The sequence below is a fragment of the Antechinus flavipes genome, chromosome 5, assembly GCF_016432865.1.
Source record: "Antechinus flavipes isolate AdamAnt ecotype Samford, QLD, Australia chromosome 5, AdamAnt_v2, whole genome shotgun sequence".
NCBI classification, from domain to species: Eukaryota; Metazoa; Chordata; class Mammalia; order Dasyuromorphia; family Dasyuridae; genus Antechinus; species Antechinus flavipes.
Window position 1 is genome coordinate 17,458,901 of NC_067402.1, and position 12,500 is coordinate 17,471,400.

Genomic DNA, 12,500 nt, shown 5'->3' on the forward strand with positions numbered 1-12,500 from the left:
GGCCCTATCAGTTTTACCTCCACCATCTCTCTCCCATCCATGCCCTGGGCACCATTCCTGTTTAGAGCTTTCTGTTCCGGGCCTGGTCACCTCTTGCCTAGATTGGTGTCTGGTTTCAATTCCTTACCCTGCAACCCTCTGATCTTAAGTGGAGGGACTTGTTTCTTAATCTCATCTGTTCTCTCCATCTCTGGGCCTTTGCTAACTCTGGGTCCCCTGCCTAGAACAGAGAGCAGTGGCAGCTGCTGCCTAATGGAAGTGGATCTTTCTTTGGTCAAGGTCAAATGTAAATGCCCCCGAGCCTTTCCTGATCGCTTCCTCCCCTGTCCCAGCCTTCTCTCACTTCTGCCTCTTCCTTTGGCCTCTCATATTTTTACTTGGAGGGTAGTTAAGTCTCATTCCTGATCTTAGATTATAACGTCCTCGAGAATAAGGGGTGAGTCCCTTTCCTCCTACTTATACTTGCTCTGTTTATAGCTAGCTCCACATAACTGTTATTGCTGCATTTTCAAAGTACCCTCATTTCCCCTGATGGTCTTTCCTCTCTCCCACATTTGAGTCCTTCCTTCTACTAAAGAAAAGCACTGAAGCACCCCAATAGCTCCGTGACCGTGTTTGATTGTGCACCCCCCACACCTGTAGTCCCCAGTCCTTTTCTTGAGAGGAGTGACAACATATATTTCAATACTGGTTTTCCCATTTCCTATGGTTTTTTTATTTGGAAATTGGTCATTACAATTATTCAGAGCTGATTGTTAGAGAAGTTGTTTAAACCACTGTTCTCTCTCGTTTATGCAAATTTTTTCATGTTTCTTCTTCTTTTTTTTTTTTGCTGAGACAGTTGGGTTTAAGTGACAGCTAGGAAGTGTTAAGTGGCTCAGGCCAGATTTGAACTCTGGTCTTTCTGACTTCAAGGTTGGTGCTCTACCCATTGTACCATCTAGCTGCCCCAAATTTTCTCATATTTCTTTGAGTTTATCTCATCATCATCATTTCTCATAGCACAATAATATTCCATTCTATTTATGTGTCACAACTTATTCAGCCATTTGTGACAGGCCCTCACTTCTGTCCAGTTTTTGTGTGCTTTTTATGATGAATTTAATTTATTTAAATTTAATAAAATTAAATTGAAATTTTAATTAAAATGCAAATAAAAAATTAAATAAATTTAAATTTGACCTCTAAGAACTAGAAATCCAAACTTTCTTCAGTATATCCAGAAGCTCCCCAAATTTCCAAGGCAATTTCCTTAGGCAAGCTCAGAGGCTCACAGAATCACAGAGATAAAGCTGGAATGGAGTGTGAGAGAGTTATAGAATTTAACCTCCCAATTTACAGATGAGTATTACAGAAAGAAACTTCTCTTGAGTCATGTGTCTAATAGACATGTGAGGCAGGATTTGTAGCAGATCTTCCTGAGATCAGTGTTTTATTGATCCCCAATACCAAGTGACTTCAATTGGCAGAAGATGTGAAATTGGGCACATTATAAGTTCATGCCATCTCAAGGCAACTGAGCTTTCATGACTGTGTCTCAAGGCAAACTTTTTATTGATCTCTCTCTCTATTATCATGAAAGGAGGTGCCCTTGCCTACTTTCTGTCCTGAGGGTCCCCTTGCCATCACCCCTCTCTCAGAGGAAAACCTGGACTACTTGCCCAATGGGATGAAAGCTACCTGGTGTGACTTCTTTCATTTCCCTTCCTCACTAATTCAAATGCTTACTTAGAAACCCCTCAGATACTTGCTACCAGTGTAATTCCAGAAAAGTTCTTTTTTTAAATTTTTAATTATAACTTTTTATTTTACAAGTTATATGCATGGGTAATTTTTCAGCCAAACCATTTGTTCCAACTTTTCCCCTCCTTCCCCCCATCCCCTCCCCCAGATGGCCAATACATGTTAAATATGTTAAAGTATAAGTTAAATACAATATTAGTATACATATCCAAACCGTTCAAAAAGAATCAAACTTTCAAATAGTGTACAATTAGCCTGTGAAGGAAATCAAAAATGCAGGTGGACAAAAATAGAGGGATTGGGAATTCTATGTCGTGGTTCGTAGTCATCTCCCAGAGTTCTTTCCCTGGGCGTAGCTTGTTTAATTTATTACTGCTCTATTGGAACTGAGTTGGTTCATCTCATTGCTGGAGATGGCCAGGTCCATCAGAATTGATCATCATATAATGTTGTTGTTGAGGTATATAATGATCTCCTGGTCCTGCTCATTTCACTCAGCATCAGTCCCTGTCAGTCTCTCCAGGTCTTTCTGAAATCATCTTCCTGGTCATTTCTTAATGAACAATAATACGGAAAAGTTTTTAATCCCTCTGTGGCTCAATTTTTCATCTGAAAATGAACTCGAAGGTCCTGGAGCTCCCTTTAATCTCTAGATCTGTGATATCAGGGAACCCTGACTGTCTTCTTCCATCTTCTCCTTTCCCTCTGATCTCGGCAGAGAAGGGGGCCTTCCTTCTCGCTTTCTATTTGTGTTCTTGTTCCTTTCTAGCCAGTGACTTCTAAACCCCTCTCCCTTCCAATGCCACTGGGTCTCTCTGGGCTAAGAAAAAGAAATAAAAATGCTTTTGTGAGCCCGCTTTTTCTTCAAGTTTCACAGCTACAGTATCTGCAGGACTCCCTGGGGCTCTCTGAGTCTGTTTTCTGACCTGTCCCCACCATTCTGCGGCCTCCACAGCCCCTTAGTGCCGGATCCAAAGCCTCGGTCCTCCTCAGCCACTGCTTGATGCAGCTGCCGGCCTGTTTGGGCCTGTTTGGGCCTGTGTCTTGCCTTGGCACCTGGGCTTCTGGGACCCCATCTCTCCGGCCTTTTTTCCTGTGGCTTTGGCTCTCCTTCCCTCCACCCCCTAAGGGTGGGCAGCCATCCCCTGAGGTGCTGTGCCCATCTGCCACCTCTCATCATGTCTCATTTCTTCTTTTCTCTTCCTGGGCAATTTAATCCACTCCCTAACTTGCACTTTCCCTTCTCTGCCTGGGGAGTCCAAGTCTGTGTGTGATCCTGAGCTTTCTCCCAGTTCCATTCGGCTTTTCTGATGGTCTGAGGGCATATTACCTGGGTAGTAGGGAAAAGATCCTGGATTGGAATTACAGGCCCTGAGTTCAAATCCTGACTCTGATTCTTCCTACCTGGGTCACTGTTGCGATACGGGAGCCCCCTGACAGTGGCTGCTGGAGGTCTAATTCAGACCTCAGAGTGGATCTCTTCATGTGAGAGGAGGAGGAGGAGGAAGAAGAGGATGATGATGATGATGATGATACAAGGAGATTGGGAGGCCGTTGCGTTCTCTGACCTCTCTCCTCCTCCCTCTGCCTCCAATTTATTTCATTCCCAATCCACAAGGAACATCTGTGAAGGCTGCTTTGCAACTCCTTCAGATGTTATGATTCACAGCTGTGGAGGCTCTCGGAGAATTGACCTGCCCCTTCACGTAGGCCTGATCCTTAACAAGTCACCTGCCTTGTATATTTCTGTATATGTAGATATGTCTCTCCATGTGTGTATATATGGTATACGGATCTCCACATGTGTGTACCACATATGTCCGTTGTCTCTCCTTTTAGGATGCACGCCCTTCCAGGGCAGGGCTCTTGTTTTTGCTTGGCACATGGCGGGGAGGGGGCCGGCTGCTTTCTTTCAGCACTTTGGACATCTCCTTTGTCCTTGTCATTTTCACATTTTTTTTTTAAGTTAAAACTTTCCACCTTCAAAACACACGCGTAGACAATTCTGCAATGCTGACCCTTGCAAAACCCTGTGCTCCAATCCCTACCCCCATTTGCTTTACCTCTTCCCCCAAATGGCAGGCAACCCAATCCTTCTCTAAATGGCAAGCAAAGTAGTCCTTCTATCATTCTTATTTGTGAGATCTCCTCTCCACCCCCCGGCAAAAGGAACGTTGGAATAGCTTGAGATTGGGAGTCAAAGAACTTGGGTTCAGATTCCTACCCTTGTTCATCCTTGACCAGGCCTCTGCTCTCTGGGCCTCAGTTTCCTCATCTGTAAAATGCAGAGACTGGTCTAGCTGACCTCTAGGGCTCCCGTCTCATCCCAAGTCTCTGAGCCTATGATCCCTCCCCCTCCTCCTGGGTCAGCAAAAACACGTGGCGGAGCAGGATGGTTTTCTCTGGATCTGAGGGGGGAGGGAAGCGCCTCATTCTAGATCCTGTTGCTCTCTCTCCTCAGATCAGACCCCGACCCCCACGAGATTCCTGAAGAATTGTGAAGAGGTGGGCCTCTTCAATGACATCGACTGCTCCCTGGAGCACGAGTTCCGGAAAGCCCAGGAGGAGGAGACCACCAAAAGGGTAAGTCTGACTTCCGGAAGCTTCCGTCCCCCTTTCTGGGCTCTGAGTTAGTCCATAAGTATCAAACCTAATGTTACAAAATTAGTACTAAATCATTCGGCAATTATCGCTTTATAATAGCATTTGTGGCTAGGAAGCGTTATTTCCCCTTCCTGATTTTTTTTTTTTTGTACTTTTCTTTGATATCCTAGAACGTTTATTCTTCTTAGTATTTTGTGTAAATCTATAAATAGCCTCTTGGCAGTTTAATGGACATAGCATTAAATCTGTAAATTAATTTTGGTTGTATTGCCACTTTTATGTTATTGGTGAGGTCTCACTATGAATACTGAATATTCTTACGATTATTTAAGGAGGTTTCCTTTGTTTCTCTAAGGAGGAGGGGATGATTTCTCCAGCATGATTTGGACACCAAGTTGATTAAGGTCCCTTCCAGTTCTGAAATTCTTTGATTCTGACTCTGGGACTCAACCCACAATTCCATGCTTCCCTTTGGGTACCGGTTGCCTAATATCGGACACGCTCTACCTTGCGATGACCATTGTTCATTGTGGGGCTAGAAATGTGCTGGTGGGTGATTGGGAAGGCCGGAGAAAGGCCATGCGAAGGCTTGGGAAGCTCGAAGACATCCTGATGAGTTTGAGTAGAAGAAAAGTTTGTCTCTCAGGGCAGGGAGGGCTTTTTCCAACATTGTCCCCAGGCTCTGGAGGACAGACCCGGTTGGGTGACTTAGCCGGCCCTCCATGGCCTTCTCAACTGTACAGCATGTGCAAGCCTTGGGTAATCTTCCACCTTTGGCCGCCATCTTTGTTTTGTTCGAGACCAGAAGGGTCGCTCTGGCCTGGAGGTAGACATAGCCGTTTCCAGAGCATCTTGTCTGTGAGCTCCAGGACATTTTCGGTGACTCCTTCTTCCAGGTCCGACTCTGCCAAAATTTCCTTATCGAGGTGAATCCGCATATAATAGAACCAGCCACTGGCTGGGAGTCAGAAGTTCTGGGTTCTAATTCTGACTGGATTTATTGCATAGACTAAGGCCACTGGATCTCAGTCTCACATCCATTCAGTGACAGAATTGGCTCAAATGACCTCCAGTGTTTCTTTTGGCCCGTGACCCTTCGAGCTCCCTGGAGGATGAACGATAGGGAGGGGTCTGACAAGGAGAAGCTGCCAAGCGGCCGTGAGCTTTCCGCTCGCTTCTTCCCCCACACTCGCACCCAGGATGACAGCTTGCATTCCCCTCTCCCCACACAGAATGCAGACATGTAGACCACACACTCACCTTGCAACATAATGCGTTCGGCTCCGATGGGCTGCTAGCGGGCCGTGAGCCTCGCCTACAAAACCTGTGCTTTCTAATGGAACCCTCTTTCTCTTAGACATAAAACGTGTCGAATAGAATTGAATTCTAGAAATAAATTGAATTGTGAGTATAATTACTTAGAAGGGGAAACAGAAACTTAGTATCCTGATCCAAGGCAGAATATGAACCTCGATCCGAGACTCAGCATCCACGGTTCTCTTAATGACAGATGCTCTGTCTCTCTTTTTTTTCCGTTTTAGTCTCCATTGCTCAAGCTTGCTAGATCCCAATGTTTAAGTTGCAGTGAGTTCTTTGTAAAGAAAATAAGCTGTAAGTCTCAGTGGCTCCCACCCATCCCAGGTGCTTGTGGGAGAGACATTTTCACCCAGAGTCTGTACTTTATCTGCCCAGAGGGTCCAGAAAGCGGTTCCTCAGTGGGGCAATCTTCAGAAGACCATGAACAACCGCAAGGTTTTCTCCTCCATTAAATGTCAGGCTGGGACACAGCGATCTCTCGGGTTCTTCTTGATTCTACCAATCCACGATCACCCACTGGCAGGGATCCTCAGGATGGCCATCCGAGGTTGGGACAATTTGTAAACTTCAATGAGCTCCAGGGGGATTAAGCCCCTCAACTTCCTCAGAGATGACTCTGTGGCCTGAATATGAGGCCACAAATAAGGGAAAACAAAAGGACCCTGTTATTAAACTCAAAATCTAATCATAGAATCTCCTGCATCTTCCATGCTTTCTAACCTGCGCTGTCGAACTGGAGTAGAAATGGGGGCCGGTGATTCCTACCTGAATATCTCCATGTGCTCACATTGACTTAGTTTTAAAATGTCAGGTTATCTACGTTCCATCGTGTTTTTATTTATTTTGTTAAATTTTTTTTTCAATTCTCATTGGGTAGAGGAGAGAGAGACAGGAAAGAGGGAAAGAATTTGGAGCTCAAAAAATTTTTAAATGTTAACTATTGTGGTTTATTCATTTCCGTCATGTCTGACTCTTCATGATCCTATTTGGGGTTTTCTTGAAAAGGTTTGCCATTTCACAATGAGGAAACTGAGGCAAGCAAGTTTAAATGGCTTGTTCAGGGTGACATTGTATGTAAGTGTCTGAGGCTAGATTTGAACTTGGGTCTCTGACTCTAGATCCAGCTCCCAATCTACTGCATCATCCAGGATCTCTCTATTGACTTTTTGGTTTCTGTCTCTCTATCTCGCTCTGTCTCTGTCTCATTCTTTCTTTGTTTATCTCTCTCTCTCTCACTCTGTCTCCCCCCCTTTGTCTCTCTCTCTCTGTCTCTGTCTCTCTCTGTCTCTCTCTCTGTCTCCCCCCCTTTGTCTCTCTATCTCTGTCTCTGTTTCTGTCTGTCTCCCCCACCTTTGTCTCTTTATCTCTGTCTCTCTTGTTCTCTGTCTCTGTCTCTCTCTCTCTCTCTCTCAACATTATAAGGTACTTTGTGAGCCTTAAAGTGCTATAGAAAGACTATTGTTTTAATGCGTTCTGTGGTAAAAATGTTCAGAAAGAAGAGGAAAAGCACAGAAAAAGAGGACCGAGGTACGGAGCTGGAGGCAATCTCGGGGATCACCCCACCCAAACCCTCATTTTTCCAGGGATGGAGCCCGGCGGATCACAGGGTTACCCGGAACCTGGATTTAGAAACCAAGTCTTTTCCCAGTGGTGCCATTTGTCTTTTCCTCATCCTAGGCATCCGTCCTCTTCTTACTGAATTTGCTTCCCTTTAATAGAGAGCTCGAGCACCTTTTATCTAACCTCAGCCTCACGTTCCTGATCTGCAAAATGGGCATAACGCTCCACACAGGGTTGTTGTGCACAGGAAACGTGAGCGCCTACAAGTGTCCGGGAGTCCTAAAAGCGCTGTGTGAGTGCACGCGGTCATTGTTACTATTGGCAACAGCAGTTGTGATGATAAAAGATGTCAGAAAGTGAGGAGCTGCTTGGACTCACTTGAATGTGCGTGCGTGTGTGTGTGTGTGTGTGTGTGTGTTTGTAAGTGTGATTGTGTGTGAGTGTGTGTGAGTGTGTGTGTGTGACGTGTGTGAGATGGAGACGATGGCCTCTGTCTTGCTGAGTGAAACATCACATCCCACCAGAGCATGGCTTAAGGCTCTGAAGATGAAAAGCCGGAGAACATGGAAGCGCTCGGTGCCGTCCTCTCCCCCAGGCCGGCTTTGCCTCTTTGTGCTGACACAGCACCAGCAAATTAGGGCATTTCCATGCACTTGAATTCCTGCCTAAATGATGAAAAGTACAGTCCCTCCCCGGGGATCCCGGCGGCTTGATTTATGGCAACGCGGCCTTGCTGCGATCCCAGGATCTCTGGGCCCGTTGGAGAGCGGGGGCGCGGGGGGGGGGGTCAGTCTCTGGCAGAAAGGGGGGGTGTGCAGCCCCGACCTGGAGAGCGTGTGGGCCAGTCACCCAGAGTTACTCCCAGGGCTCCCTCGGCCGTGCTCCAGTCACCCCGGTGGGGACAGCCCGGCTCCCTGGGGAGAGGCCACAGTGAGCTGGGAAGGAGCCCCAGGGCTTCAAAGCTGCCAGCAGGAAATGGGTGGATTCACCTCCTTACACACTCATACCCTGCACATACACGCGATCACACACACACATTCTCTCCCTCTCCTCCATCTCTGTTCTCTGTCTGTCTCTGTCTCTTTCCGTCCCTCCCTCCCTCCCTCCATCTCTCTTATTTCTCTCTTTCTCTATGTCTGTGTCAATGTCTCTCTGTTTCTGTCTCTATGTCTCTCCATCTAACCTTTGTCTCTCTGTCTGTGTCTCTCCATCTCCCTTTGTCTCTGTCTGTGTCTCTCCATCTCCCTTTGTCTCTCTGTCTCTTTCCCTCCCTCCCTCCCTCCCTCCATCTCTCTTATCTCTCTCTCTGTCTGTGTGTCTGTGTCTCTCTCCATTTCTGTCTCTATGTCTGTGTCTCTCCATCTCCCTTTGTCTCTCTGTCTGTGTCTCTCCATCTCCCTTTGTCTCTCTGTCTCTGTCTTTGTCTCTCCATCTCCCTTTGTCTCTCTGTCTGTGTCTCTCCATCTCCCTTTGTCTCTCTCTTTCCCTCCCTTCCTCCCTCCTTCCATCTCTCTTTTCTCTCTGTCTGTGTGTCTGTGTCTCTCTCCGTTTCTGTCTCTGTTTCTCCATCCCCTCTATCTGTCTGTGTCTTTGTCTCTATGTCTGTGTCTCTCCATCTCCCTTTGTCTTTCTGTCTCTATGTCTGTGTCTCCATCTCCCTTTGTCTCTCTCTTTCCCTCCCTCCCTCCCTTCGTCTCTCTTATCTCTCTGTGTGTCTGTGTCTCTCTCCGTTTCTGTCTCTATGTTTCTCCACCTCCCTCTGTTTTTGTCTTTGTCTCTCTGTCTGTGTCTCTCCATCTCCCTTTGTCTCTCTGTCTGTGTCTCTCCATCTCCCCTTGTCTCTCTGTCTCTGTCTTTGTCTCTCCATCTCCCTTTGTCTCTCTGTCTCTCTGTCTGTGTCTCCATCTCCCTTTGTCTCTCTCTTTCCCTCCCTCCCTCCCTCCCTTCGTCTCTCTTATCTCTCTGTGTGTCTGTGTCTCTCTCCGTTTCTGTCTCTGTTTCTCCACCTCCCTCTGTCTTTGTCTTTGTCTCTCTGTCTGTGTCTCTCCATCTCCCTTTGTCTCTCTGTCTGTGTCTCTCCATCTCCCTTTGTCTCTCTGTCTGTCTCTGTCTCTTTCCCTCCCTCCCTTCGTCTCTCTTATCTCTCTGTCTGTCTCTCCATCTCCCTTTGTCTCTCTGTCTGTCTCTCCATCTCCCTTTGTCTCTCTGTCTCTCTGTCTGTCTCTCCATCTCCCTTTGTCTCTCTGTCTGTCTCTCCATCTCCCTTTGTCTCTCTGTCTGTGTCTCTCCATCTCCCTTTGTCTCTATGTCTGTGTCTCCATCTCCCTTTGTCTCTCTCTTTCCCTCCCTCCCTTCGTCTCTCTTATCTCTCTGTGTGTCTGTGTCTCTCTCCGTTTCTGTCTCTATGTTTCTCCACCTCCCTCTGTCTTTGTCTTTGTCTCTCTGTCTGTGTCTCTCCATCTCCCTTTGTCTCTGTCTGTGTCTCTCCATCTCCCTTTGTCTCTCTGTCTCTGTCTTTGTCTCTCCATCTTCCTTTGTGTCTCTCTTTCCCTCCTTCCCTCCCTCCCTCCATCTCTCTTATCTCTCTGTCTGTGTGTCTGTGTCTCTCTCCGTTTCTGTCTCTATGTTTCTCCACCTCCCTCTGTCTTTGTCTTTGTCTCTCTGTCTGTGTCTCTCCATCTCCCTTTGTCTCTCTGTCTGTGTCTCTCCATCTCCCTTTGTCTCTCTGTCTGTGTCTCCATCTCCCTTTGTCTCTCTCTTTCCCTCCCTTTCTCCCTCCCTCCCTCCATCTCTCTTATCTCTCTGTGTGTCTGTGTCTCTCTCCGTTTCTGTCTCTGTATCTCCATCCCCTCTATCTGTCTGCGTCTCTTCATCTCCCTCTCTCTGTCTCCCCCCATTCCTCCCTTTCTCTCAAGTGGTGGCTCAGCCAGACTCACGGGTCACCAGGAGCTCCCTACGGCTCAGCCTCCGAGCCTCGGGCGGTTTTTCTGCAGCCTCTGACACTCTCCCCGCTCTCTCTGATCCTGGTGCTGACTGATCTCCAGCTCCCTGGTCTCTGTAGCTGCTTCTCTCAGCCAAAGCCTGGCCCTTTCCTGCCATTGAGTGCAGACCCCTCTGGTCCCTAGGTGGCTTCCACTCTTTGCCTTCAAGCCCCCATGGTCTTTGCGGGGGTCTCGAAGGGAACGGGGCTCCGGTTGCACAGCCCCCCTGGAAACAGCCGGGTCTGGATTAAAGAGAGGGAGCAACGGGAAGCAGAAGGACAGTGTTTGGAGTGAATAGAATTTTGAAGGGGGTCCTGGGTTCCATTTCTGCTTCTGCAACTTCTAACATGATCTCAGACCCGAGATGTGTTTCTCTGAGTTTACAAATGGAGCTGCTCAGTTGGCAGTGGCTTGGGTCATAGATCCTTCTGCTTACCCATCTCGCCTTGGGCCAGCAACTTTCCTTCCCCATCTGTAAAATGGGGGGAATTGGACTCCATGGCCTCTGAGATCTTTCCCGGCTCAACGCCTGTGATCCGATGAAGATATGCTTTTAAATATTAACTATCGGTTTTGAGAGGTCAGAGCCCAAGCTAAAGTGATTCTCTCTTTCCTAGTAGCCAGCTTGTTGACTAAGTGGATAAAGCTCTGGAAGTTTTAAATCCGGCTTCCAAACACTTACTAGCTAGCTGTGTGCTTTGCCAAGTCTTACAGTTTCACTCTGCCTCACTCTACCCATTGGTTAAAAAAAGCACAGTAACAGCATCTAACTCCCACGGCTGCCATGGAGACAAACGAGATGATATTTGCATGGTATACAGTAGGCCTCTAATAAATGCTTGTTTCTTTCCCCTTCCCTTTCCTCTTATTAGACGTTCTTAGCTACATGCCAGGGCGTCAATAGGCAGCAGGGTCGTGTCAGCAGGACTTTAAGGAACCCAACAGAAGTCAGCATGGCACCCGTTGGTCCTCCACTTACATCAGGGGACTGGCACAAGAAAATGACATTTTCTTACCTCAGTTTCCCCTCTTTGTAGGGGGGGGATGGCCACAGGACATCGGTCCTTATGGCTCCATGTGCATAGCTTTGGGCACCGGGGTCCCTGGGGGTACATCAGAGATACTTATTGGAGAAATGCTTCTTGGTCTGCGGCACGGCGGCCCTAAAGCACCAGTCACTGATTTGATTTTGAGTGTTTTAACTGGCCAGGAGATAGTTGGCAAACAGTGGTGACGACAGTCATTAATTATTAGATTAAAAAAAATACTGAGAAATAGAGATTTTTGAGCAATTTCAAGAGACTTCCCCAGGATGTTAATAATGTTGTGGTTGTTGCTGTTGTTGCTGAGGATGGTGATGATAGGAACCAAAAGAGAGGATACTGGCATTCTAATATTTCTGCTCACTTGTAAAGCAATATTTAGCCACCTGTATAATGATCCACATTAATAGAAATTAATAAAAAAGATTAAATGAAATGGAAAAGGATAAACAATAGAAGAATGATTCATCCCAAGTCATTTTCTATCTGAAATCTTTTGAGGAAGAAAAGAATGATTCATCTGTAATAATGATCATCATTGAAATTTACGCTGTACTTTAATATTTACAAAGGGATTGATGTATATTCGTTCATCTGAGCTTTATAACAAAATGAGGCAGGTTATGTTATTATATATTGTGTGTGTGTGGTGTGTGTGTGTGTGTGTGTGTGTGTGTGTGTGTGTGTGTATAAAATAACAACAGGTATTGTTATTCCCCTTTTCAAACTGAGATGCTAAGGGCCACCAAGTGTGGAGCTAGGGATCAGAACATCTGGGACTGAGATTTCAGCTTTGCTGCTAAAGAATTTTCTGATCTTGCCCAAATCTTAAACTACTTTGTCCTTAGTTTTCTCAACTTAATAATGGGAGGATTGGACTAGATGATCTTTGATGTGATCTCTACTTCTGCATCTATGGTCTTCCTTTCCTTCCTCCCTCCTTCCTTTAGTCTTTCCTCCTTCCTTCCTTCCCTCCTTCCTCCCTTCCTCCCTCCCTCTCACCTCCTTCCTTCCTCCCTCCCTCCTTCCTTCCTTCCTTCCTTCCCTCTCTCCTTCCTTCCTTCCGCCCTTACTTCCCTCCCTCCTTTCCCTCCTCACTTCCCTTCTCATAAGATTTTTCTTCTGTGAATTGCCATAATATGAAATGTCTACACCGCCACTTATTATTTTATTAAAAACTCCATTTTTTCCCACGTGTAATCTTCACAATTCAGTCAATTATCAAAGTCTTAGTGACCAGCGACCACGCTCC

General features: G+C 46.5%; 1 protein-coding gene across 3 annotated transcripts in view; it reads left to right on the plus strand.

Moving 5' to 3' along the window:
• The window catches only part of CREB5 (cAMP responsive element binding protein 5), a 488,046-nt gene that overhangs the window by 102,311 nt on the left and 373,235 nt on the right, over nt 1-12,500 (plus strand). For all 3 annotated transcript variants that reach the window (XM_051963010.1, XM_051963008.1, XM_051963009.1), the window contains one exon: nt 4,205-4,326. In XM_051963010.1, the coding sequence (XP_051818970.1) occupies nt 4,205-4,326 (122 nt within the window). The remainder of the gene's footprint in view (nt 1-4,204; nt 4,327-12,500) is intronic.